Source organism: Oryzias latipes, chromosome 16 (assembly GCF_053564925.1).
Source record: "Oryzias latipes strain Hd-rR chromosome 16, Olatipes_Hd-rR_3.1".
Taxonomy (NCBI): Eukaryota; Metazoa; Chordata; class Actinopteri; order Beloniformes; family Adrianichthyidae; genus Oryzias; species Oryzias latipes.
In genome coordinates this window covers 13,626,411-13,649,556 of record NC_136252.1, presented here as the reverse complement: position 1 = coordinate 13,649,556, position 23,146 = coordinate 13,626,411, and the positions used below count along the sequence as shown (strand labels likewise).

The 23,146-nt window shown below is 38.2% G+C and overlaps 1 protein-coding gene across 1 annotated transcript; it reads left to right on the top strand.

The window, feature by feature from the left end:
- Positions 1 to 2,550: 2,550 nt before the first annotated feature.
- Positions 2,551 to 23,146, top strand: LOC101156914 (tumor necrosis factor receptor superfamily member 11B). The gene is made up of 6 exons (XM_004077752.5): positions 2,551 to 2,715; positions 13,988 to 14,215; positions 14,553 to 14,697; positions 18,490 to 18,705; positions 21,567 to 21,791; positions 21,867 to 23,146. The coding sequence occupies exons 1-6, from the start codon at positions 2,674 to 2,676 to the stop codon at positions 22,259 to 22,261; spliced, it is 1,251 nt and encodes a 416-aa protein (XP_004077800.1). The 5' UTR covers positions 2,551 to 2,673; the 3' UTR covers positions 22,262 to 23,146.

Here is a 23,146-nt window from a genome sequence, read left to right as displayed (position 1 = left end):
TTTATGAACTCAAACATGGAAACATGATTACCAAGTAGAACTCTTCAAAATAATAAACCTGATCTCTCCACATTCTCACTGTCTACCATGCATTGACAAACACATCGCTCCATGCAGCGATCAGACCAGAACCAGTAGCTCCTGCCACACGCGGCCGCGGTATCATCTTTTAAAGAACACAATGTGCATTTGCAACGATGTATGCTTCAGACAATGTCCGATTGGCCAATCTACATGTCAATCAAGTCCCGTACTTCTCAGTGAGTATTTTGATTGGCTGGTGGATTTTAAAGAAGTACTTTTTTTTTTTAAATCTTTTCTGGCCCGCGATCTACACTCATGTCATTGAAGATCGACCGGTCGATCGCGATCGACGTAATGAGCACATTTGAATAATATATACATGCATAATATATATACTGATGTCAAAACGGGTTGTGGCTCCGGGTGCTTTCTTTTTTATTAGGGGCGGTCCCAAATGGCTCTTTGAGTAAAAAAGGTTGCCGACCCCTGGGTTATAGACTCCAGCTGGCGGCATGTGAGGGAAATCTTGCGAAGATTGCTTCAAGAAAAATTTACTTTTCCCATTTTGTGGTAAAACATGAAAATAGCCAAATTTCTTATTTTGCCCAAAAAAATACCTGCGAAGCTGTAGCCTGTCTGGCTGTTATAACAATTTTTAAACTGACTTTGGATATCTCTGACACATCTATATGAGTTTTGATTGTGGATTCTAAATATATTTTCTAAAGCCCCAAAGGAAATTTTTGCCCGATTCATTCTTATTAGTTACGCCCACTAGAATGTTGCCCACTGTGTGTGTCAAAATTTTGGTCAGTTTTCAGGCATGCGGCAAGAGTCTATTCTTGCTTAATGGAAAAAGTCTAAGTCATTTATTTTTCTTTCTTTATGTTTTTTTGGGGGGTGGGGGGTCCCACTATGCTCATAATTTCTTTTTCACCAGGTGTGTGCAAATTTTGGTCTGTTTTTCGAGCATGTGGTATGGGTCAAATCTTTGCTCAAAGGTGCAGACATTTTTTCAAATGCGAAAGCAATATGGTCCTTGCAGTCTGCTGGCCATAATTAAAAGATCCATGAGAACGCTTTGAAAAAAAAAATAAAAAGACAATTGGAGTGGAACTTTAACACAAAACAAGACAGCTGTAGACAATTGACAAACAGAGGGTAAACACCAAACACAACACGACCAAAACCAAGAACACGACTGAAAAAAAAAATGAAAAAGTGTTCACAGGGTCATCATCAATGCATGCTGTTTTGTTTTTCTGTGCACATGTACATTATCACTTCTTATACCATGGTCTGGATGAATACTCGATTCTGATTGGCTGCTGGGTATGCATTAAAAATTGATATGCCACAGCATAACCGCACGATGAAAAAAGAAGTTCCGGTCACCTATTTTAAATCTTCTGTATCACTGCGCCGGCTTCTTTAAAACAACCTATAGCTTCATCATCTGGACAAAAACAACCGTAAAAGGTGAACTTTCTCTCTGAACTGATGCTTTATTCAACCCATCGGGACGATCAGCGCATTTATATCGCTGTATATTGCTGAATATTGACTGCAGCTGTGCTGCGGGGCGCAGTCACGCTTCACCACGTAAAAAATAGTCTGCTTTTCCTGAAAAAAGCAATCCAAATCCGAAATGAAAACAAGAATTAAGGACAAAAAACTGGTTTATATTTCTTTCTTTTGTAAGTGACCATGGCATAAGCGGGATAATGGCCTTCGAAGTGTGCATTATAACTTTTAAAACTCGCGTCAGACGGTTCAGGCTTCCACGCGTGTGTTAAAAAGTGATAATGCACATTTCGTCGGCCAATAACCCTTACATATTCCCTCCTAAAGTGCAAATCCACATCTGCTGGGACATCAAGATATTTCACAAACTGAAAGGGAAGGTACTCTTTCAATCTTGAATTTAACTTTTTCTCAGTCTGTGTTCAAGTCTCATTAAAAAGTTTTTCCCAGATCCAATCTGACACTACAACTATACTAACATTATTTTCTTTTTTTCATTGATTTAGAAAAACTGTGAGACTTTGACTTGTGTTAACATGGATTTAAATCGTTAAATCGTGATTTTTTTTACAACCTTATTGAACAAACCTTTTTTTCTTTCTATGTTATAGAATGAGTAACAGGTAAAGGCAATGTTAAGTTTGCATCATAAACACAGTGAAAACTTCTCCTTAAGTCATAGTACTTAATAAAAACGACCCTTCAAGGGTTAATGCCTTTTTCATGCCTTTTCAATTCCTCTTTTAAAATGGAAAGCATCTCAATTTGATCAGGAATATTCATTTTTCAATGTCTTTTTCTGTTACTGATTTTTCTTTATCTTGAGAAATCTTACGATCTCATGTTTTCCTTTTCAAAAGTTCAGCCCATGTGCCTAAATTTGTGAATGAATTGATACACGCTTCTCTCTGCATTTGGACCTCAAACCGCGCTTCCATCCATCCCGCTGCTCCACATCGCTCTTTTTACGTAACTACACAGCTCGTGGGAGCACAGCTTTTTTTCCTTTTTTTTTTTTTTGGTTGGTGGGTGGACACACACTCGCGCTCCTCTCGCTCCTCTCGTATAAGAACGGATCTGATATGGAGACCCCATCACACCGCACATCGCTTTTACGCAGAAAAGATGAGCAGAGCGCAATCCAACCCGGGCTTGAAACTAATGGTGGTGAGTTAAAATTTCTCCTGCAGCTGTATTCTTGCAAAAGAAAACGAAAAAGTTACTTTCCCGACCCCCCCTCTTTCACTTTTTTGCGTTCTCCTCTTACTCGCTTTTCGACTTGGAACCCGATAACCAGTGTTCGCAGAGTGCATGATGGTGCGTCTTTGGCAGACTGGCCGCCTATGGAGCGGTAGTAAAGTTGGAAAGTATACGAAATTTGGAGAATTATTCAAGGTTAATTATCTTTTATTTTAGTATTTATTCTTCCCTTTTACGCACACGAGTGTGATAGTCATCCACATCAAAATCTTAGAGTGTTTTCATGTGCGCGTTTTTTGAGATTATTGCGCAGCCTGTGCCAAAGATTATTCAAACTCTTACACAGAAAATATAACCGTTGATTTCCAATGCTTTGAAATACTTGCTTTTTTAATCATGTGTGGATTGTTTGATTTTGGTAACGGAGTTTTTGTTTTTAAATCCTTTTTCTTGTGCGTAAATGAACCTTCATTTGGCGTCAAATTTCTCTGCCACATGCATCATGTTTGTATGTCTAAATATCATGTAAACAAAAATGTTTACCTACTGGTTTGAGTCTGGCGTTTTCTGATTTGCATGAGGTGCTGCCTTGGAGCCTTTGTGGTTTTGCATATGTTTTTGCACAGATGGGTATCAGGGCACATACAGATCAGAAGCTGGCGCTTCTTCCATCTGGCCTTGTTGTCTTTGAAAGACACATGCAGGAGTTTTGCTTCTTGGCCTGGAATTCTGTTTGTATATATAGTGTACCTATAGGCATACAACTGGCCAATTTAGGATGTTACTCTTGTTGTTTGAATGCAAATAAAAGCTGATATTTCTTTCTTTTCTTTTTTCTTTTTTGACATGACATGCAAAAAAACCATCCTATTATTCCCCCCTGGGAGTGTGTGATTTACAATCAAGAAGAAACTTGCCGATTAAATAAAAGTAGTAAAAAATATTTTGACCTTGACTTTATATTTTTTTTCTTTGTGGAACAACTGCTTTTTAAATTGTTGGAGTCATTTTTTTCAACTGTTAAGAAGTTTTTAAGATTTTTTTTCTTAAGAGGCAGCAATTTAGTCTTTAAAGCAGTCATATGTTCTTAGTTTTTGCCAACAACTGACTCACTTATCAGCTTACTCCATCTTCGCAGCATCCAGGTCTGCTGTCTGTGGCTCTGTAGTTGTCAGAAAACTCTTTTGCCCCAAATGTTCCTCTTGCACCTGTGTGCTCTGTCTGCCTTTGGCACATTGCAGCTCTTCCATTCCATGAGGTCAGTGGAATAATTTATGCTGCCACTCTGTTCAGTTGGAAGAAGATACTTGTTTTTCTACCAGCAGAAGACATAATATGTCTCTAAATGTCCTATGAAGGAGTTGGAATAGTCCCTCCTCGCTCCCTGTCTTCTATTATCTCTGGGTCGTTATCTTTATACCTCTTGCTTTGCTCTCTCTCAGTGTTGTGGCTGTTAGTTGTGGGCCCACCAACTTCCCTAAAACTCTCGCAGCAGGTACACACAGAACACTGAACCTGAAGACGTCAAGCTGTAGGAAAAAACGACTGATCCTTTTTATTTCTTCAAGAACAGGCAGAATGCAGAACTTAGAGGGAGAGAGAAAAGAGAGAAAACAGAAGGTGTGTATGTGTGAGGTCCATGAACAGCTATTTGGACAATCGACTTGTTTATCAGAAGGCTACTGTCACCTGTCCAAGCTGTTTTCATGCACCGAACTTCCCCTTTTTCACCAACAGTAGTTCTGATAGCAGAAGTCCTCGTGTGTGGGCATGCGTTTGTTTTTCAGTTTTTTTAATGAACTAATTGATCTCCATGCATGCTTGTGAAACAAACTAAGTGATAAGAAAGAGTTTTAGTGCCGCCCAAGCTGCGTTTCCATTACACATATGCGTAAAAATTTAGTGAAATTCTGAAAATAAAAAATAAAAAAACTCAATTTTCCAATTACACTGTTTACATTAAATCCTAATTATGCAAATAAACACAAACCAAGTTGCGCGGTAAGTCATTCAAAAACATGGCGATGGATCAAAAACAATACTTTGATTTAAAGCAGATACATTCAAATTTCTACCGTGGCACTAGTGCTAATCATCATCTTTTAAAGGAGATGTCTGCGTCTTATTCAGGCCATGGAGCGGTAAGCTCCTCAAATCTGGAATGAATGGATGAAGCGATTTTGGGAAATTATGGTTGGTAATTTTACAGAGGAGCTGTGGATCCAACAATTGGATCATGAAAAAGATAAACTTTTGATGAGCTGTGTGATGCTGTGGGTCCTAACATTGGTTCAAAGCAATCAGTGGTATCTGGTTGTTGGTCATGTGATTTCACTCATGTGATGTGACTTATTTAACTTGAAAAAAGTATTTCCATTGCAGTTTTGTATAAATATGTTAATTTGGCCAAACTGGCCACACTGGAGGTGTGAGTGTGATTGGGTGTGTGATTGTGACCCTGCGACAGACTGGTGACCTGTCCAGGGTGTCTCCTGCTTTCGCCCATAAGTGGCTGGGATAGGCTCCAGCAGCCCCTTGACCCCGAAAGGGAACAAACGAAGAAGATGAATGAATGAATGAATGAATGAATGAATGAACGTTAATTTGGATAGGCCTCAAAAACCACCTCCTCCAAGCGCAAAAACATTTTTTTGATAAATGCGAGTTTTTTGCGAAATTGTTGTTTCTCCATTAGGTGAATTTACTAACGAAAATCAAATTGGCGCATTTTTGTAGTAAATGTAAACGAAGCCACAGAAGCCCAAACCTGGTATTTCATAAAACTTTATTGAAAAACATAACTGAGATGAGAGCATAGCCGCTTATTTTGGGGTTTGACTTGCACTAGTTTTAGCAAACATGCTACTAATCTATATGCATAAAGACTGGTTATGTGGTCCTTTTGTTATATTTGCTTTAGTTAGTATCAAATTTGTTGTGCTGTGGGGGCTGTGGATCAGATGCCCAGATTTGGCACTCAATGCACACATTTTATATTCACTTCAAAAAGCGCACACACAGACGCATGCATACACGCACATGCACACACACACACGCACACTCGTAAGCTGGAATCCCCCATCAGACCACCTGCACTCTACAGTTAACTGAATCCATGTGGCTCCTATAGGAGCTGGTGTGTCGTGGTTTGGTCCCTTTGTACTAAGGATTAAGACTAACCTTGACAAACATGGATTCCCTCCTGAATTTGCATGTCAACTTGTTCAAAGTTCATTCATATTTTTTGCCTCTTTCCCTTCTTTTTTTGAAAAGGACGTTACAAAAGTATTCCTTGAATTCTTTTATATATTTAGGCTAAGGATGCATTAATCACAATGTGATTTCAATATGAATTTCATAACTATAACCTCTTTAAACAAATCAAAAAATGTGTGACTGTTTATCTGTTCTTTCATGCCTGTATGGTTCTTTGTAGGGTCACAAAGTTTGCTGAAGTACAGTGGCCCTGAAGTGCAACTCAACACCAACAAATCACATCAAAAACATGTTAAAGATCCCAACAGCAATTACAAAAGCAAAACATATGATTAAAAAAACATTACATTTTAGAAAGAAAAAAATCCCCAAAAACGAAACAAAATAAAAATGAAACATTTCAGAAAACAAAAACAATTTCCAGAAAACAAAATTAAACTTAAAAAAAAATAAACACAACAATCTGATAAAAGTAGGTATTGTGGGACATCACTGATTGGTCGATGATGTGAGTTTTTCAAATGCTTCTTAAATATTTGCATACTAATAAAAGTTGTATGGTTAAAACAGTGAATATCCAGTATCAATTCATGTCAGATAACTTTTGATTGAAATAATGGACAAATGTCATCACCTAATCAGTAATGTCCTAATAGTGTTTACATTTTTTTCTTCTTATTTTTATTTTGGTTTTAAGAAATTCCTTTCGTTTTCTGAAATGTTTTATTTTCCTAAAATGTTGCATAATGTTGTTTTAGTTGTTAGTTGTTTTAATTTTTTAATTGTTGTGTGCTGTAAAGTGTCATTGTTAAGAAGCAGTCTATAGCTGGTAATGTACTATATTTGGATATAGAGAGTTTTTGTTGGACAAATCAAAGGTAATGATACATTTTACCTTGACCTTTGACCTCTGGCCTGCAGTCTTCCTCGGAAGGTTTCCACTTGTCTTGACATGTCGTTTGTGATGGACGTGGTCCACCAAATTACAGGTCTAGTTGTTTTGGGTGACCAATGACCATGCCCCCTCCTACTGGTTGTTTTGCTTGGCGAAAAGCATCCCAAATGGCTGACAGGGTTTATGTTCCCTAATGTCGATGTATCGTTCATTTTGCATTGATCTTTTGCTTTTGTTGCTCTATTACTTTTTTTTTTAATCTTGTGAGCCTTCTTGTTTCTCCCATTCTCCTTTTTCTTGTGTCAATGTACATGGGGTTTCTCTGACTTTATTGGCATTGCAGTTCTTTTCTTGTTTAGTTTTGTTCTTCAGGTGAACCAATACGTGTTTGAGTTTTATGTGAGGTTTGGTTGCTTTTTTTGTTGTTTTTCTTCGTGGATTTTTTTTATCAGTTCAGTTATATCCCGGATGTATAGAAGGTTGTAGTTTTTCTTTGTTGCTATTCGTGTTTTCCACCTGTTGTTTTCCTTCGTTTATAGCCTTTCTTGGATACTGGCACCGTTTCAATGCCCGTTGGTTTTGTCTTTCCTGCTGCTGTCTGTCCCACATTGTCCGTGGAGATGCAGGTCCTTTCATAAAGTGTCCTGACAACTGACAGTTTGTGTGCATGAGGGTGTTGCACACAAACTGTCAGTTGCACTGAAATGGTTGTGAGTACTTGTGCTGCTGTTATTCCTATCAAAGAAGAAACAAACTTCGAAAACCTTGTTAAATTACTGCTAGAATATAATGAGAGGAGCACATAAAACTCTGATTTGCACAGCCACCATAAACCCATTCATCCAATATTGATTTAAAAAAAAGATGCTCCTCAGCGCCCCTTTGTGGAAAATATTGGATCTGTTACATACATTTTATTAAAGGCCCAGGAGGAGAAAAAAAACCACATACACAAAACGGCAAGAACTTGAGTGAGACTTGCAGAGAATGCATACACCTCACTGAAAGATTAAGGTTTGTTGCAAAATTCATCGTGTTCTGGTACAAAAACACCCTCTAAAGACATAAAGAATTTAATGTGAGATTCCTTATCAGCTTTATTGAGAAGCTTCTTTATGGAAGACCTGGAACAAACTATACCAACCCAATTCAGACACTTACTGTGAACAATTTGGACAGATAGGAGGAGAAAAGACATTTGTTGGTTGAACAATACATGTCCATTGAAACAGCCCTTATGCCTCAATGGTTCAAGGCTGCCATTTCAGATTTTGTTGATATGATTTATTGGTTTATTTCAAGAATTAAACTAACGGAATTATGCAATACAATATTACAAAGTCGAGTTTTATCAAGCCCATGTGAGATTTCAAGTACCGGTAATACATTGATTAGAAAATAAAGAAAAATTAACAAAGATGATGCCATCTTCTTGACAGTGTAACTAAATATAATCATAAAAAAAATTTTGCAGCGATGCATGCAGCACACAAACAAGTCATATTAGATTTAGTGAATATATTAATTATCAATTAAAGTCAAATATTAGACTATGATTTGTTGTTTACAAGGGAGTGGGGAAAAAAACAATCTTATTTCATCCCTCCCCTATTGTGTTTTTTCTTTATATATATATATATATATATATATATATATATATATATATATAAAAAACGCCCCTCTCACCCTCCGCGGGTGGTTTCTCCTCCAAGCTCGGGTCCTCTACCAGAGGCCTGGGAGCTTGAGGGTCCTGCGCAGTATCTTAGCTGTTCCTAGCACTGCGCTTTTCTGGACTGAGAGGTCTGAGGTCTTTCCAGGTATCTGTTGTAGCCACTCCTCCAGCTTGGGGGTTACTGCCCCGAGTGCTCCAATTACCACAGGCACCACTGTCACCTTCACTTTCCAGGCTTTCTCCAGTTCTTCTCTGAGTCCCTGGTATTTCTCCAGTTTCTCATGTTCCTTCTTCCTGATGTTCCCGTCGCTTGGCACTGCCACATCCACCACAACGGCTTTCCTCTGTTCTTTATCCACCACTACAATGTCTGGTTGGTTCGCCATTACCATCCTATCAGTCTGGATCTGGAAGTCCCACAGGATCTTTGCCCTCTCATTCTCTACAACCTTCGGAGGTGTTTCCCATTTTGACCTTGGGGTTTCCAGTCCATATTCTGCACACATGTTCCTGTATATTATTCCAACCACTTGATTGTGGCGTTCCATGTATGCTTTCCCTGCCAGCATCTTACACCCTGCAGTTATGTGCTGGATTGTTTCAGGGGCCTCTTTGCACAGCCTACACCTTGGGTCTTGTCTGGTGTGGTAGATCTGAGCCTCTATTGCTCTGGTGCTCAGGGCTCGTTCCTGAGCTGCCAGGATGAGCGCTTCAGTGCTGTCCTGTAGGCCAGCCCTTTCTAGCCATTGGTAGGACTTCTTGATATCAGCCACTTCAGTTATGGTCCGGTGGTACATCCCATGCAGGGGTTTGTCCTCCCATGAGGATCTGTCCTCCAGCACTGTATCCTCTGCTCTCCATTGCCTGAGACATTCACTGAGCGCACTGTCAGTTGGGGCCTTGAGCTTATATATATATATATATATATATATATATATATATATATATATATATATATATATATATATATATTATATATAAACCACAGAGGTTGGTGCAGAATTGATAGTCTCAGGATATACCTGCTGCAATTTATTAGCAAATATGTTGCATTACTTACAAAGTTGGAATGCTTCCAAACTCCTTATTAGTACTTATCAAATTCCTTATTATATGTGTTTTGATTACATTTTGATGCAACTTTCCATTTGTGTTACCTTACCACAATCAGTACACAAAAAGTATGAAAATTATCATTATTAAATTATAAATTCTTAGTTTAAAAATGATTAGAAAGTTAGATTTACACTGGAAAAAAACAGAACTTTATAGTAACGAAAACTTTCTTCATATATTTAGTCGAAATTTAGTTAATGTTTTTTTATTGAAAAATGAAACATTACAATATTACGGCACCAATTTTTGATGAATCAAGATCTTGAGCTAAATTAAATAAAGGTGCTTTATCTTTGAAAGATTGCTGAGAAAATACTTTTTCCGTAAGAATATCTTAACCCTTGTGCTATCCTAGATGACCCCACCCTTACATTGACGTGTTCTCCCTACCATGACAAAGGTGGATAAAGGTGGAAAGATTTCATGTAATCCATGGACACCAGTGAAGATCACAAATCATTGAAGAAAAAGGTTCAGCGCACTGTCTAGTGGGTCTAGATGACCCAACTCCCAATGTTAAAGTGCCTAGGATAGCACAAGGGTTACAAAGGTAGCAGTGGATGGAGGTTTTTTTTTGTATATACTATAAAAGATTTGTTTCTTCATTCCAATTTACAGTTGACACTTTTTTGAAGAAAGCTAAGTGTGAGGCTGAACTTGCCACAGAAGCTGAGGTAAAATAATTTCACTTGAAGCTGCAAAACAGTTTATTGCCCCAGGCGGTCTCTGTCTGTTTACAAAATCTCCCCCATGTCTGTGTTTCTGTGCATGGACAAAATGTGCTTACCCCTTTTTGGAAGTGAGCATAGTCAAGCCAATCAGCATTAATTTAAAAGTGTATATCAGTTAAGTTAACCAGTCAGAGCTGCCCTGGCCTTTCTATTGGGGGGTGATTACCTTAACTGACAGACATGGGGAGATGCTAAAAGAGCATTGGTTCACAAAATAGGTGAGCATTTTGAAGCATTATTTAGAAATAAATAAGTGTCATAGAACTTCAGAAGGAAAGCATTGTAAGTAATTAAGTTTTAAAAAAGCCAAAAATCCTAACAGTAACAAATTTAACAATGTAGTTAATAATGAATTTGCCAAACTTAATACTGATGGTGCTTTATCCAAAAAGAAAAGCAACGTGAGGAAGTTTATCTCTGCTTGCTGGGATTTGTGTTACACCTGTCCTGCCTTGCTCAAAATTGTCTTCTGAGAGACCATTGTCTCTACATGTGCATTGAACAGCTGGCTGTGCTCCTTAAAGGCTTTGCCTCTTGTGGAGCTGTGCTCTGCAGATGATGTATAATTATGGCTTCCATTTGCCCCTAGCCGCTGTATAATTTGGGTTTCCAGCGGTCATCCATGATGTCGTCAGACTGCGGCTTCTAAGGCGTCAAAGAAGGTGAAAAGTTCAATATCTCTTTTAGTTGTTGATGGACAAACTCAGGCCACAGGACGTCTTTCGGTGGATGAAAACTGACGAGCTGGCTTCTACAGAAAGAGGGAAAGAGCTAACACTTGACAGATTTGAGTAAAAAAAAAACAACAACACTAATTTGCTTGTTAAAAGTGACGTGTTAAAAGATAATGCAGACGCAAATGCAAAAAGTTCCCTGACAGATTTGGGAAAAAAAAAAATATTTTAGACAGAATGCTATAGGTGTTACCCTAAAGATAAAAAAAAACGTGTTTTTGGTGTTTTTAATAAGTTTTTATAGCATTTTTCTCAAGATGAAGGACAGATTGAATAATAATTGAATTTCCAAGTATTTCTTTTTTCTAAATTGTTCTGAATCAGGAGCAGACAAAAACATGCCGTTTTAAAAAGCTTGTGGCAGTGACTTAAAAGCTCTGATCTGGAAGATGGGAAGTGGGGGCAGACTTACTCTGCACCAACAGGCCCGCCCTCAACTCAGAGGTTTCTATTGAACTCCTGCTGGTCTGCAGAAACTATGTCCTAGAAAACTACACAGGTTTTGTGATCTTAAGTAAAAACAGAACGATCATAATCAAAAGACCACTGGGACTGTTTTATATGAAATCAAAAGATTGCTAAAATAGGACTTCAAATGGAATTTTTTTTTTTTACCTTATACTAAGTTACTGTTAAACCATTTGGATTACAAAAGCTATCTACAGCTCAGTTCCATTAATGCAAGATAGAAATCTAAGTAATTAAATTTTTTTCATGATACGTCTGCCTGTCATTGAACTGATCTTGAATTGATTTATTTAAAAAAAAAAGAAACTTAACTACATCCAGATTTACCAAAAACCCTGGAGACCCTTTGTCAATCTTTCAAACTCCACCCTCCTGATGTCTTTATACTGATTGGTTGTGGCCTCATTTCTTAATACTACATGTTTACAATTCTTAATTTGAAGAGTGAGGCTGTGATTATGGGTTTGATTTCTGATGAGGCCACCCATGCTACAAACAATTTGGCTCATGCTCCTTTGGCGAGTTGCTGCAGATGAAAGCCTTTCCTCAAACGCAGTGTTCAGAGGTCGAAAGGTTTTGCCGGGAAAACCGCTGTGTTCGCCAAGCTGTTTGAAGCTTCGGGGTTCTATTATAGCATGTACAACCCATCATCTATTTTTACAGTACTTTCAGTCACATCCATCCCAAACGGAACCAGAAGCAGATGATAAAAGTTGACTGTTTCCATCACAGAAATATACAGCATTTGTAGTTTATACATAGTAAGCCTTTGGAGAAAAACAAAACTTCTATCAGGAACAGCAGCTTCAAAGTGGCTTAAGAAGTAATGTGGTTGATCATATGTATGTTGATCATATCCCTACACCCGCACAGTTTTTTTTTCTATTCTGTATGGCGTACTGGCCCCTAAAATAAACGTTTTTCAATTCAAAGCACAGAATTTTGTGGTTGCATGGTCAATCAGATCAAAATTCCAAATAAATAAAAGTAGGAAGGAGTTCAATAGAGTGTGATGTGATACACTGCAGAACATAGAGGGGGTCTTGTGGGTTTTGTTCTCTGGTGGCAAATGGGGGAAGCCCAGTAACCTCCAATAGCTCTCAGTTTGCGCAACGACTGGGAGAGAAGGCCGCTGTGCATGCAGACCGACTTGGAGGACGTCAACATGGACAAACATGCAGTCACAACAACAATCACATTCCTGCCTATCCGCACTGGCAGATAATTTATCATTGTTCATCGTTTTTGACATTTTTAAAGATGCACAAACACGAAAAAAAAAGGGGGGGAACCACACATGCACAGTGCAGGCTAGATCTGTTCTTAGTTCGTTGTCCAAGAGAGGATGTAACCAATACGAAAGCCAGTTTTTAATGATGAACCTCTGCAATCCCCACAGTCTGTGAGATTTGTACTGATTCTGGCCTCATCCTGTCTCGCTGTCAGATGTCTTATGGACTCGGTCGGGTATTTTAGGTCCAACCAAAGTTTGTCTCCTCTTGTTTAGCAGATAGTACATGAACTGTTTTAATGTCGTAAGACACACTGTGTGTGGGTGTGTTTGTGTGTGCGCAGGCACAGATGGGTGTGGTGTGCTTGTCATTCTGGAAGAACATTAAAAAGCTATAGATAACCCTCAAGCTGCGTCAGATGCTTTGCAGGTTTAGGCAGTGTGCACCAAAAAACAGCAGCTTTGTCCATCTTTGCTCAGTTTGAAATGCATTTGGGTTAAAATGCATTTTTAAAAACTAAAGCATAACAAAACACTGATAGACAAATAAAATTTTATTAATGATCTATATGAATGTAGAGAAAAATGGCAACAAATTACATTTAGTTTTATCATTTCAGTTCAATTTTATTATTAACGCGTTTCAAAAATTAAAACTCATCTAAAGAATATTTGTGTTAAGGAACAAATATGTATGATTGGTGCTGTCCAAAATAATTTTGTGTTGCAAAACCTGCAAATAAATTTCAGCTAAAGAAGCTATGTAAACACTGGACATTTGTATTGCTTTCTATTGCGTTTAGCTCATTCTTGCTCGCATAGTTTTCACACTGGATAAACAGGGAGGGGCTTTTCTTATTTTTCTTCTACTGTTTTCTAGCACCTACAATTGGAAAAGGCTTGGTGGGAAATGTCAAAGTGGTGCTAGTCTCGCGTTGGTGTCAAGGTATCTTAACAGTTTTTTTTTAGCTGCACACTTCAAACCCTGTTTACCTGGAACCTTTTTTTTTGTTTTGTTACTTTGACCTCTCCATGAACACTTTTGAACAAGGAGCTTAGAGTTTGAAGCAACATCAAAACTTCTGCATCTATTTGATAAAGGAGTGGACAAGGGTTTAGGTCGAGGTTTGGCCCTGCTGTTATGTCATTGCTTAGCTGACTTTTTTGTTTCTGCAGCTCTTCACGGCATCTCTGTCCTGGGCTCATCAGCCACAAGCCATGCCACCGATGTACCTGCACAAAGACCCCGTGACATCCGAACTCCTGTCTTGCAGCCAGTGCCCCCCTGGCACAGCTGTAAAGCAACACTGCACCAAAGGCGAGGCAACAGAGTGCCACCCCTGCCCTGAGAGGCAGTTTGCAGAGAACTGGCACTGGGGTGACACTTGCCAATACTGCACCTCAGTACGTATGACAGCAGCACGCTAACCAGCAACATTTATGACTCAGTAGATTTTACCATCTCATACCACCCCATGAAGGTTGCTTACATATTTTTGAAGTGGTCAAAACCTGCCTGTTTCTCAAAATTTCCCTCATTGCCTTTGTCAACACATTTTTACTGCCCAACTCTGAATTACACTCCTGTTTAGTAGTCTGCCTTTGGCAACCCTTCCATTTCACTTTTGATTAATTTTACATTCAAAATCGAGAGCATGTGCTTCATTTCCTCACATCTACAAATATAAATCTATGTATCTACACAATGCTTCACATAATTCTCTGCTCCTGCTGTCTGTAGGTGTGTAAGGAGAGACAGCTAGTGAAGCAGCAGTGCAACAGCACCCATGACCAGATCTGTGAGTGCGCTCCAGGTTTCCACCTAGTGGTGGAGTTTTGCATTGCACACAGTACCTGCCCACCTGGCTATGGAGTGACAACTTTAGGTAAGCTTCTGCCTCGTTATTCTGCCAATTTCAATCTGACGTTGTCCTAAGGCACAACACAAAAGACAACAAAAAAATAAAATCACTGAACCAAATTTAAATATTTATGTCTGTTCTAATCAATTCAATCATATCATTGAAATCTAATTCACTACTTTCTATAAGGCCAGTATGGCCTTTCTTGCAAGTAGGGATATTACTTGGTTATGGAAAAATAGAACAAGAGGAAATAAGAAAAAAGACGATGTATAATCCTGTGGTTTTGAATGAGTATCAGTCTACAAAAGCAGAAAAATACAGAAAGAAATTATACATTATAATGCATAGCATGAGCTGTATATATCTGCAGAGTGCTGTAATGAAGACAGACAAAATTATCCATCTGAATACAGAGGAAAAAAAGAAAATGGCATTATGACATAATTTATTACTGTAGTGCTTCCCTGGGATTTTAAGACTCTATTTAAATATTTAAAAAAAAATTATTGATCCTAAAAAAAACTTTTTTGCTTAACATCTTATTTTTTTATTTTTTTTATTTTTTTTAACATCTTAAATGTTAGGGTGCAACACTGTGTATTTTATTGTATCTCAGTGCATTGTTGATTAAATCTCCAATATATGTTTTTTTTAGTTTTTTTTAAAGACAACAAAAGGCAATTAGTCTTTAAACGTACAACGGAAATATTTATTTTGTTCACTAATTTCTCAACATAAAAAAATTCAAAATGATTTATTTTATATTTTGACTGCTCCACAATCGTACAATACACTTCACTGCATGTCGTACTTTGTACGTCTAAGTATGAGACAAATACATTTTAGATTTGATTCCTAATTTCTAATTTTGTAATAAAGCAGTTTTAGTTAATTTTTATAAAGGCAGAATTCAACAACTGAATTTTTTTTTAGATTACTTGTTCACTTTTACTCTAAACTCTGTTGCCTTAAAACAAGCAAATAATCTGTGAACAGTGAGCAGAATGAACATTTAATGTGTTATCAAGGAATTAAAGAAGCTTCCTCCTTTTTTCTAACAATTTGGCATCAGTGATCATGTTAGTTTAATGTTAGAAACCTGGTGTTTTCTCCTGATTCCATCTGGACTCTGTCACCACTGATTGCTAGCAAAATAGGGAGAGGATGGTGCTGAATTTCAAAGTAGTAAAGAACTGAATCTGGCATGTCTGCTCTAACCACAATACAAACTGACACGAAGCTTTTCATGACCTCATCCTTGGTCTTTGACCAAGATCAAGCTGTAGCCAGGATGAAATAATATTTTTTCCAGCGACTGCGGTTATCATCCAACCCCTTTGATGCTGATAGTGCTCAGAAATGTAATGTTTTCCATAAGGATCCTCTTACAGAGTCAGATGATTAGAAGAAGTTAGACATGACACAGCAGTTTAGGGAATCCCTTCCTCTTGACATCTGGAAACTAAAGGAATTATTACTATTATGAAAGCTCTCAAGCTGCGGTTTTGACTTTTCCAAAAACACAAGTATTTCTTCTTCTTTTTTTTTGATCTACTGATTACCGATTTTAGTTTGCTTCACTTTCAAAATTTTTCTTGCTGCTGATCCAAAACCAACCCAAAAATGAATGAAACTAGGCAAATCTATTTAGACACTTTGGAGGCTCCTTCATTATTTATGTAACTTTAGACTACAGTTATGACATTAGAACCAAAAATGTGCCATCATATTAGATTTATTGTGTCTGTTCTGTTTTAATCTGAGGTTTAAGTATTTCAGTTAAATGTCACATTCAGCCTTTTATACCAACTGTTTTGCTGGAAAGGACCTGGTTTGAGAAAAAAAGCCTACACATTTGCATTTGTAATCTGCTTTTACATTTGCAAAACCTGCAAAACATTAACTTTTTTGAAGTCAGCATATTATTGGGAGGTGATGATAAATTTGCGACTCTGTACTGTGTGTGCTTTGTCATCAGAAGGGGCAGGAAATATTTGCACATGGACCAGCAGTTTGATGTTTTTCTGCCATGTGGCTAGAAGAGAGAGCATGTTGTGCCCATAGAGCGGGAAGCTGATAAAAGGGTTAATCAGCAAACATCCTCCCACACATTTTCACTTCTGTAACTTATATTAAACTGAATGCTGATGTCATGACACAAGTTCCACTACGCGAACTGTCTTTCATGCAGGCTCCAAACCAGAAATCCACTAGACTTACTGTAATTTCTCAGCCCACAAACATTTCTGTTTCAAATGATAAAATGGGGCATTAAATCTAGTAAACATCAGAAATACAGAAGTATTCTGAAATCGATTCTTACTTTCAGCCAGAAAAAGGGACGTATAGGTCAAATTTTTTCATAACAGAGGACCGCAAAGGAACTATGTGGGTGTTGCAACTAATACATGACTCATTCTGACAGTCACTCGAGTCACTTGTCATGCTTGAGGTATCACATGTGACAGTGGTTACTGTTCTAAGAATCAAATCCGATATAGAGATAGTCGCGTATTCTCACATACCGAAAAACAGCTGAGCTTTCGGGAAACATAGAAAAACTATGTATTAAGCGCTTTTAAAAGAGAAGCTGAAAGGTTAAGGTGCATTAAAACTGAACATCCCTTTGAAAAAAGACATAAGAATGTAGCAAGTAGTTCACACAAAAAATAATAAAGTTTGACCCAAATATATGAATAAATAAAGCTGGTTCCAGCATAGCGGCTAAAGACAATTCATTTTGGTTGATTTTGACTCTGGGTTCTGCCAGCTCATTGCTAAAATTTACCAGTTTTTTATATATATGGGCTGCACGGTGGCCCAGTGGTTAGTGCTCTTGCCTCACAGCAAGAAGATCCCTGGTTCAAGTCCCAGCTGGGGGACCTGAAACAGAACATCAATGGGGGACCTTTTTGTGTGGAGTTTGCATGTTCTCCCCGTGCATGCGTGGGTTTTCTCCGGGGTCTCCGGCTTCCTCCCACCGTCCAAAAACATGCTTGATAGGTTAATTGGTCACTCTGAAATGTCCATAAGTGTGAGTGTGAATGGGTGTGATGTGTGGCCCTGTGACAGACTGGCAACCTGTCCAGGATGTCCCTTGCCTTCACCCACAAGTAGCCAGGATAGGCTCCAGCAGCCCCACGACCCTGAAAGGGAGAAACAGCAGAAGATGAATGAATGACTTTTATATATACAGTATATTTGTTTTACTGATTTTGTTGTGCTGATGCACTGTGAACTTGAGCAATGAGAGAGGTGCTTCAAATAAAATGCGTTATTATTATTAGACTGGGCTAGTAGTCTCTTTGACTCACATTTCCAGCCTGTCAAGAGATATTTTATCTTTCAAAGCATTCTCCTAATAAACAAGAAAAACACAAAGGTTTTGGAGTGAAAACCCTGACACTTAGATGAGAAGATTTTGTTTGATGGGTGTTAAGAAAGCATGTGCTGATGATTAGCCATTGATCCGGGACGACCTACCAAACACAGAGAGCTAAAATTTACCGGGTGACTGTTAGTGACTGTTACTCTGGACAATAAACATTTTAGGGTTGTGGTGCAGTGCGCACACAAAAAAGCAAGTTCAAACCCAGTTACAGTTTATTCAGGTCAAGAGGTTCAATCATATCATGACCAGCTTACATCTGGGGATCAAAGCTTAAACTCAGAAAAAGGTTTCACGAAATAAAAACATTTTCACTATATCACGCTTACGCGTGTTAATTAGAGTTTTGTGATTTTTGGCTTCCTGGTAGTTTGTTCTAAACACAGAGGTTCTGAAAGATTTCCCTTTTTTATTGTTTCCTCCAGGGACCCCAGTGAGCGACACTGTGTGTGAACCTTGCGCTGATGGTTATTTCTCCGTCGGAGGTTCCTCCACTGATCCATGTCGACCCCACAGGAACTGCTCAGAACTGGGCCTGTGGACACTCAAATGGGGGACATCTACTTTCAACAGTCTCTGTGGCTCACCAGAAAAGAGAACAACTCTGGACTGTTCTCAGAATCACATTTTGTGCCATACTGGTGAGAACACGCAACATCCTCTGAAAGCTAGTTACATGAATGTCAGAAGTTGCAGAGTCATGCAGTGTCACATGGCAGCATTTATCAGACGGATAAATCCAAACTAAAAGCAAGGTAAAGTCCATCAGGAAAAAAAAATATCGCAAAAATTAGTTCTTTTTCATAGAAGGGGATTTCCTTGGTCAGCTTCATAGTCCTCATTCCATTCTTTTCCAGATTCTGGCATTCTTTAAAACCATCACAGGAGAGAAAAGCTCAAGGCTGAAATGTTTGTTTATGGCTCTGTTTTCAAAATGACCCATAACGGATCAATTACCGCTTTATATTTCACATCCTTAAACAGAAAAACAAAGAAAAATGAGGCAAGCAAAGTAAGCCAGTTAGGCTTTATTACTCAGACTTGAACTATAACAGATGCTCACATATAATTCAGGAGAGGACGCCTCAACTATGACACTACATTCCTAGAGTCTTAGAAAACTAAGGAGCTCCAAAATGAAAGACATTTCTTTTAACTGATTGTCTTAGAGCTACTTACTTGACCCCGAATGACATACATCCACCAATAGAGAATTTTTTTAATTATACAAAAATGAAAGCAGTGGGATTTCCAAAGTTGAAAAGAATTTAAACAAACCACCAGGATGTTAGTGTCAGTCATAAAAAGCCACAGTTGCATCATTAACCTTTCAGGGAAAAAAAAAAAAAAAGAAACTTCATCAGATCTAAAGGCAGCTCTAGTCCAACTATCTCATCTCCTTTTTATTAACCCTTGTGCTCTCTTATGTCCCTACCCTTACATTGACGTGTTCTCCCTACCATGACAAAGGTGGATAAAAGGGGGAAATATTACATGTAATCCATGGACACCAGTTAGGTTCACAAATCATTGAAGAAAAAAGGTTCAGTGCACTGTCTAGTGGGTCTAGATGACCCAACTCCCAACGTTAAAGGGCCTAGGATAGCACAAGGGTTACACAGAGATCCTCCATGACCGACTAGTAACAAAAATACTATGAATACATTTTTCACAAAGTACCTACTATCCTTACTGCAGAAATTGAATTGGGATCGACTTCAGTCAAAGCAAGAACATCCAAAGTTGCACTATTTTCTTTTTTCAATTTATTATGTCACAATCCTGCTGTTCTTTATGACTTTGCCTTAAAAGGAAGCTTCTGCACACCTGGGCAGCTTTAGGAGGAAAAAATGAATAAAACTGTGCTTCATTTGGAAAAAAGCAATTTAGTTTGGCGTATTTGCCTGATGACAGTGATAGCTTGATTCCGTCAGTAGAAGGGAACTGACAAAAGAGATCCTTTTTCTCTGGTTAAAAAGGAACACAACACACGCACATACACACAAACTGAACAGTTGTTATGGAGTGCAAATCCAAAACCAAACATAATGGAAAAATCATCAACGCGATTTTAAAACATACCTTGAAGATTGCTGATGTGTCAAAACAGCTGTGGTAATAACACAAAAATAAAAAGGGAGAGAGACAAGTATATTTTATTATCAAGAAAAGGGATTTTCCGTGTGAGCATCAAGATATACTTTTTAAAATACATTTATAGAAATCTAGGAAATGCTGCTGCAAAGCTTGCTTTTTTATGATAGCCCTAAATGTGTAATGTGAAAAGGAAGGCTTATTTATGTCTGAGCTCATAAACTCACTTTTACAGAGAAACTAGATAAGGAAACTAAGATTAGGCATCAGGTACACAAACTGAGGCTTAGGTAACTATTTACACAAACAAATTAGTAGTTAAGCTTTACCTGGTAAAGTTATCAATTACTTTTAGTTAAGAAACAAAAGAACATTTATTTGTAAAAAAAATTTAAAAACGGAAATGTAATAGTTATAAATTTATAGAAAAGCTTGTGAGAAACAAATTAGCGATGTCCTGGGTGTAACTGTTAAGTATTGCTCAATTCAATTCATAGCTCTTTTGAGAAAACTAACAATTATTCATTCATTCATTCATTCATTCATTCATTCATCTTCTAAACCCGTTTTTGTCCCTTCCGGAGTCACGGGGCTGCTGGAGCCTATCCCACCCACTTGTGGGCAAAGGCAGGGGACACCCTGGACAGGTCGCCAGTCTGTCGCACACCCATGCACACTCACTTTCACACCTATGGAAAATTTAAAGTAACCAATTAACCTATGAAGAATGTTTTTGGACTAACAATTAGTTGATAGTTAACAGGTGCATTGAAAAAGTCAGTGCGGTAAAAAAAAAAAATCTTTGCTAACATGAGCCTTGGTAGAGGGTTGTAGACAGGTAGGGCCGCAACTTATGGGGGGGACAGATACGTGTTGCAGTTCTCTTGAGGCTCTTACAGCCACCTTAAGGGATCTCATGGAAATGGATCCCAAGTGTATCGGGGAATATTTGTAATATTGTTGTGTATGTAGTAATTGGACCCACTTGGAGGGTGAAAAGTCCTTACAACATGTTTGTGTCTTACTTCTTTCACCCTTTATTACTCTTGCATGGTGTGTTTGCTACGACCCGTCACTCTACAGGTTCACAGAGTGGTCTACGACTTTAATATTTCCTGCAGTCCACCTGTCTGCCCTGCAGAGGTTTTTGTTATCTAAGACACCATTAGGCAACCTTTAGTTTAAAAAAAAAATGGTTTGGAATTTAATCAACCAATGTTTATTAGCTACCACTATGAATTAACAATCTTTAATGTGTAGTACACAAAAATCAACAGTTTATAAAGTGAACTAAATTAATAATTTGCTCCTGATGATTGTAATTTCTTCTTGCCCAATGCAACTGGGATGTGAAGTGTAACCATTTTTTGGCTAAATCCGCCCTACCTTTTTCCCATGTTTCTATCAGATGTGACCCTTTGTGAGGAGGCCTTCTTCCAGTCCTTGGCTTCACTGCATCTGTCCTCAGTTCCCCTTGAACGTCTTCTGGACAGTCTTCCTGGACGCAGGGTGGACCACAAAAGCCTGGAGAGGCTGAAGAAGGCCTGCTCTCCTCAGCAGCAGGTCCTGCACCTGCTGCGGATGTGGCGGGAGCAAAATAAGGACCACGACAAGCTAAATGGCATCATGCAAGGTGAGAAACAATAATATCTGGCATCAAGGATTCCTCCTCCAAACTTTTATTAACAGCTGCATGTCACATCATTAGGAGTTAACCACTGTGAGAGGAAAGTCTCCCGCTGCAATGGTCTAAAAAACATCACCTTTGAGGACCTCATGAAGGTAGCCAACAGCCTGCCAAGGAAAAAAGTTCAGGAGGTGGATGTACTGGCTGTTTTCTCCACCTGCCTGCCCAGACAGCACATCCTGCAGATTCTCCATCTCTGGAAAGCAGCAAACAGCAATATAGATCTGGCAAAGGGCCTGTCCCATAGTCTGAGGGTGCTGCGCAGCCAGGGGGCACCCCGTTATCTCCTGAAAGGCCTCAAGAAGATCAGCAGAATCATAGAAACAACGTCCACATACAAGATGTACGAGAAGATGTTTGTTAGCATGCTGCAGGATGAGCTGTGTTTCAAACCTCACAAGCCTCTAAATGAATAAAGCACCAAAGCGCCCAAATCGGCGCAGTCTGCAGCACAATCAAACACTAATGCATGACACACAACGAGTTAAATCATGAGACGGAGATGCGGATCCCAAAATAATGCCAAGTTTTCTTCAAGAAAATTCTGCATGTAGACATGATTTTTAATGAGATGTATCATGAGCGAGAATGTAAAACCTTTTGTATCTAAGCTTTAAACCAAAACGAGGATGATGATCCTGTGAGGTAACACCAGATGCTGTTGTTGGTGTTCTGTTCTGTATTCTGCTTGATTCAAAGAACCTGAAATGAAAGAAAAAACTGAGACGAGAACAAGAAGAATCACACTCTTGACCCGATCAAAGATCACTTTCCCAGAAACCTTTGACCATCATCTGTAACAAAAGGAAACACTATTTAAAGATGTAAATATCATTTTTTCTAAGTTGGCCAACAGATTCTGAGGTGTTGTTTTTTCTTTTTTTTTTAGTGCTTTCTACCAGTTTGAGAGCAGAGATTTGATTTCATAATGAAATACATTATTTTTTCCAAGTTGTCCATTGTTCTTTATTCTGGAACTCTGATTTGAAAAGCTCTTTTAATGTGTTATTTTTCTCTCTCTCATGAATGTAAAAAGGAGTGTATTTTTTATTTTATTTAAAATGTTATTTTATTTCCAAAACATGTTAAAAAAAACATTTTTATAGCTTTTTATCAAAGATACTGGATTTCAAATGCTGCAAGTTTGTTAAATGAGATTTTTTTACATTTGGTTTTTATCACTTTTTTCACTATAAATATATGGTCTGTTTTGTATATTTGCCTTGCTGGTTCTTTATTGAAATGACGTGATTTATGAACATTTAAAACAATTTGAATAAATCCTTTTTGTTAAAAAAAAA

Coding starts and splice junctions, on each gene's coding strand:
- LOC101156914 (XM_004077752.5), top strand. CDS start 2,674: ATGAGCAGAGCGCAATCCAACCCGGGCTTGAAACTAATGGTG. Junction 14,216..14,552: donor CTTGCCAATACTGCACCTCA/GTACGTATGACA, acceptor TGCTGTCTGTAG/GTGTGTAAGGAGAGACAGCT. Junction 18,706..21,566: donor TCACATTTTGTGCCATACTG/GTGAGAACACGC, acceptor TGTTTCTATCAG/ATGTGACCCTTTGTGAGGAG.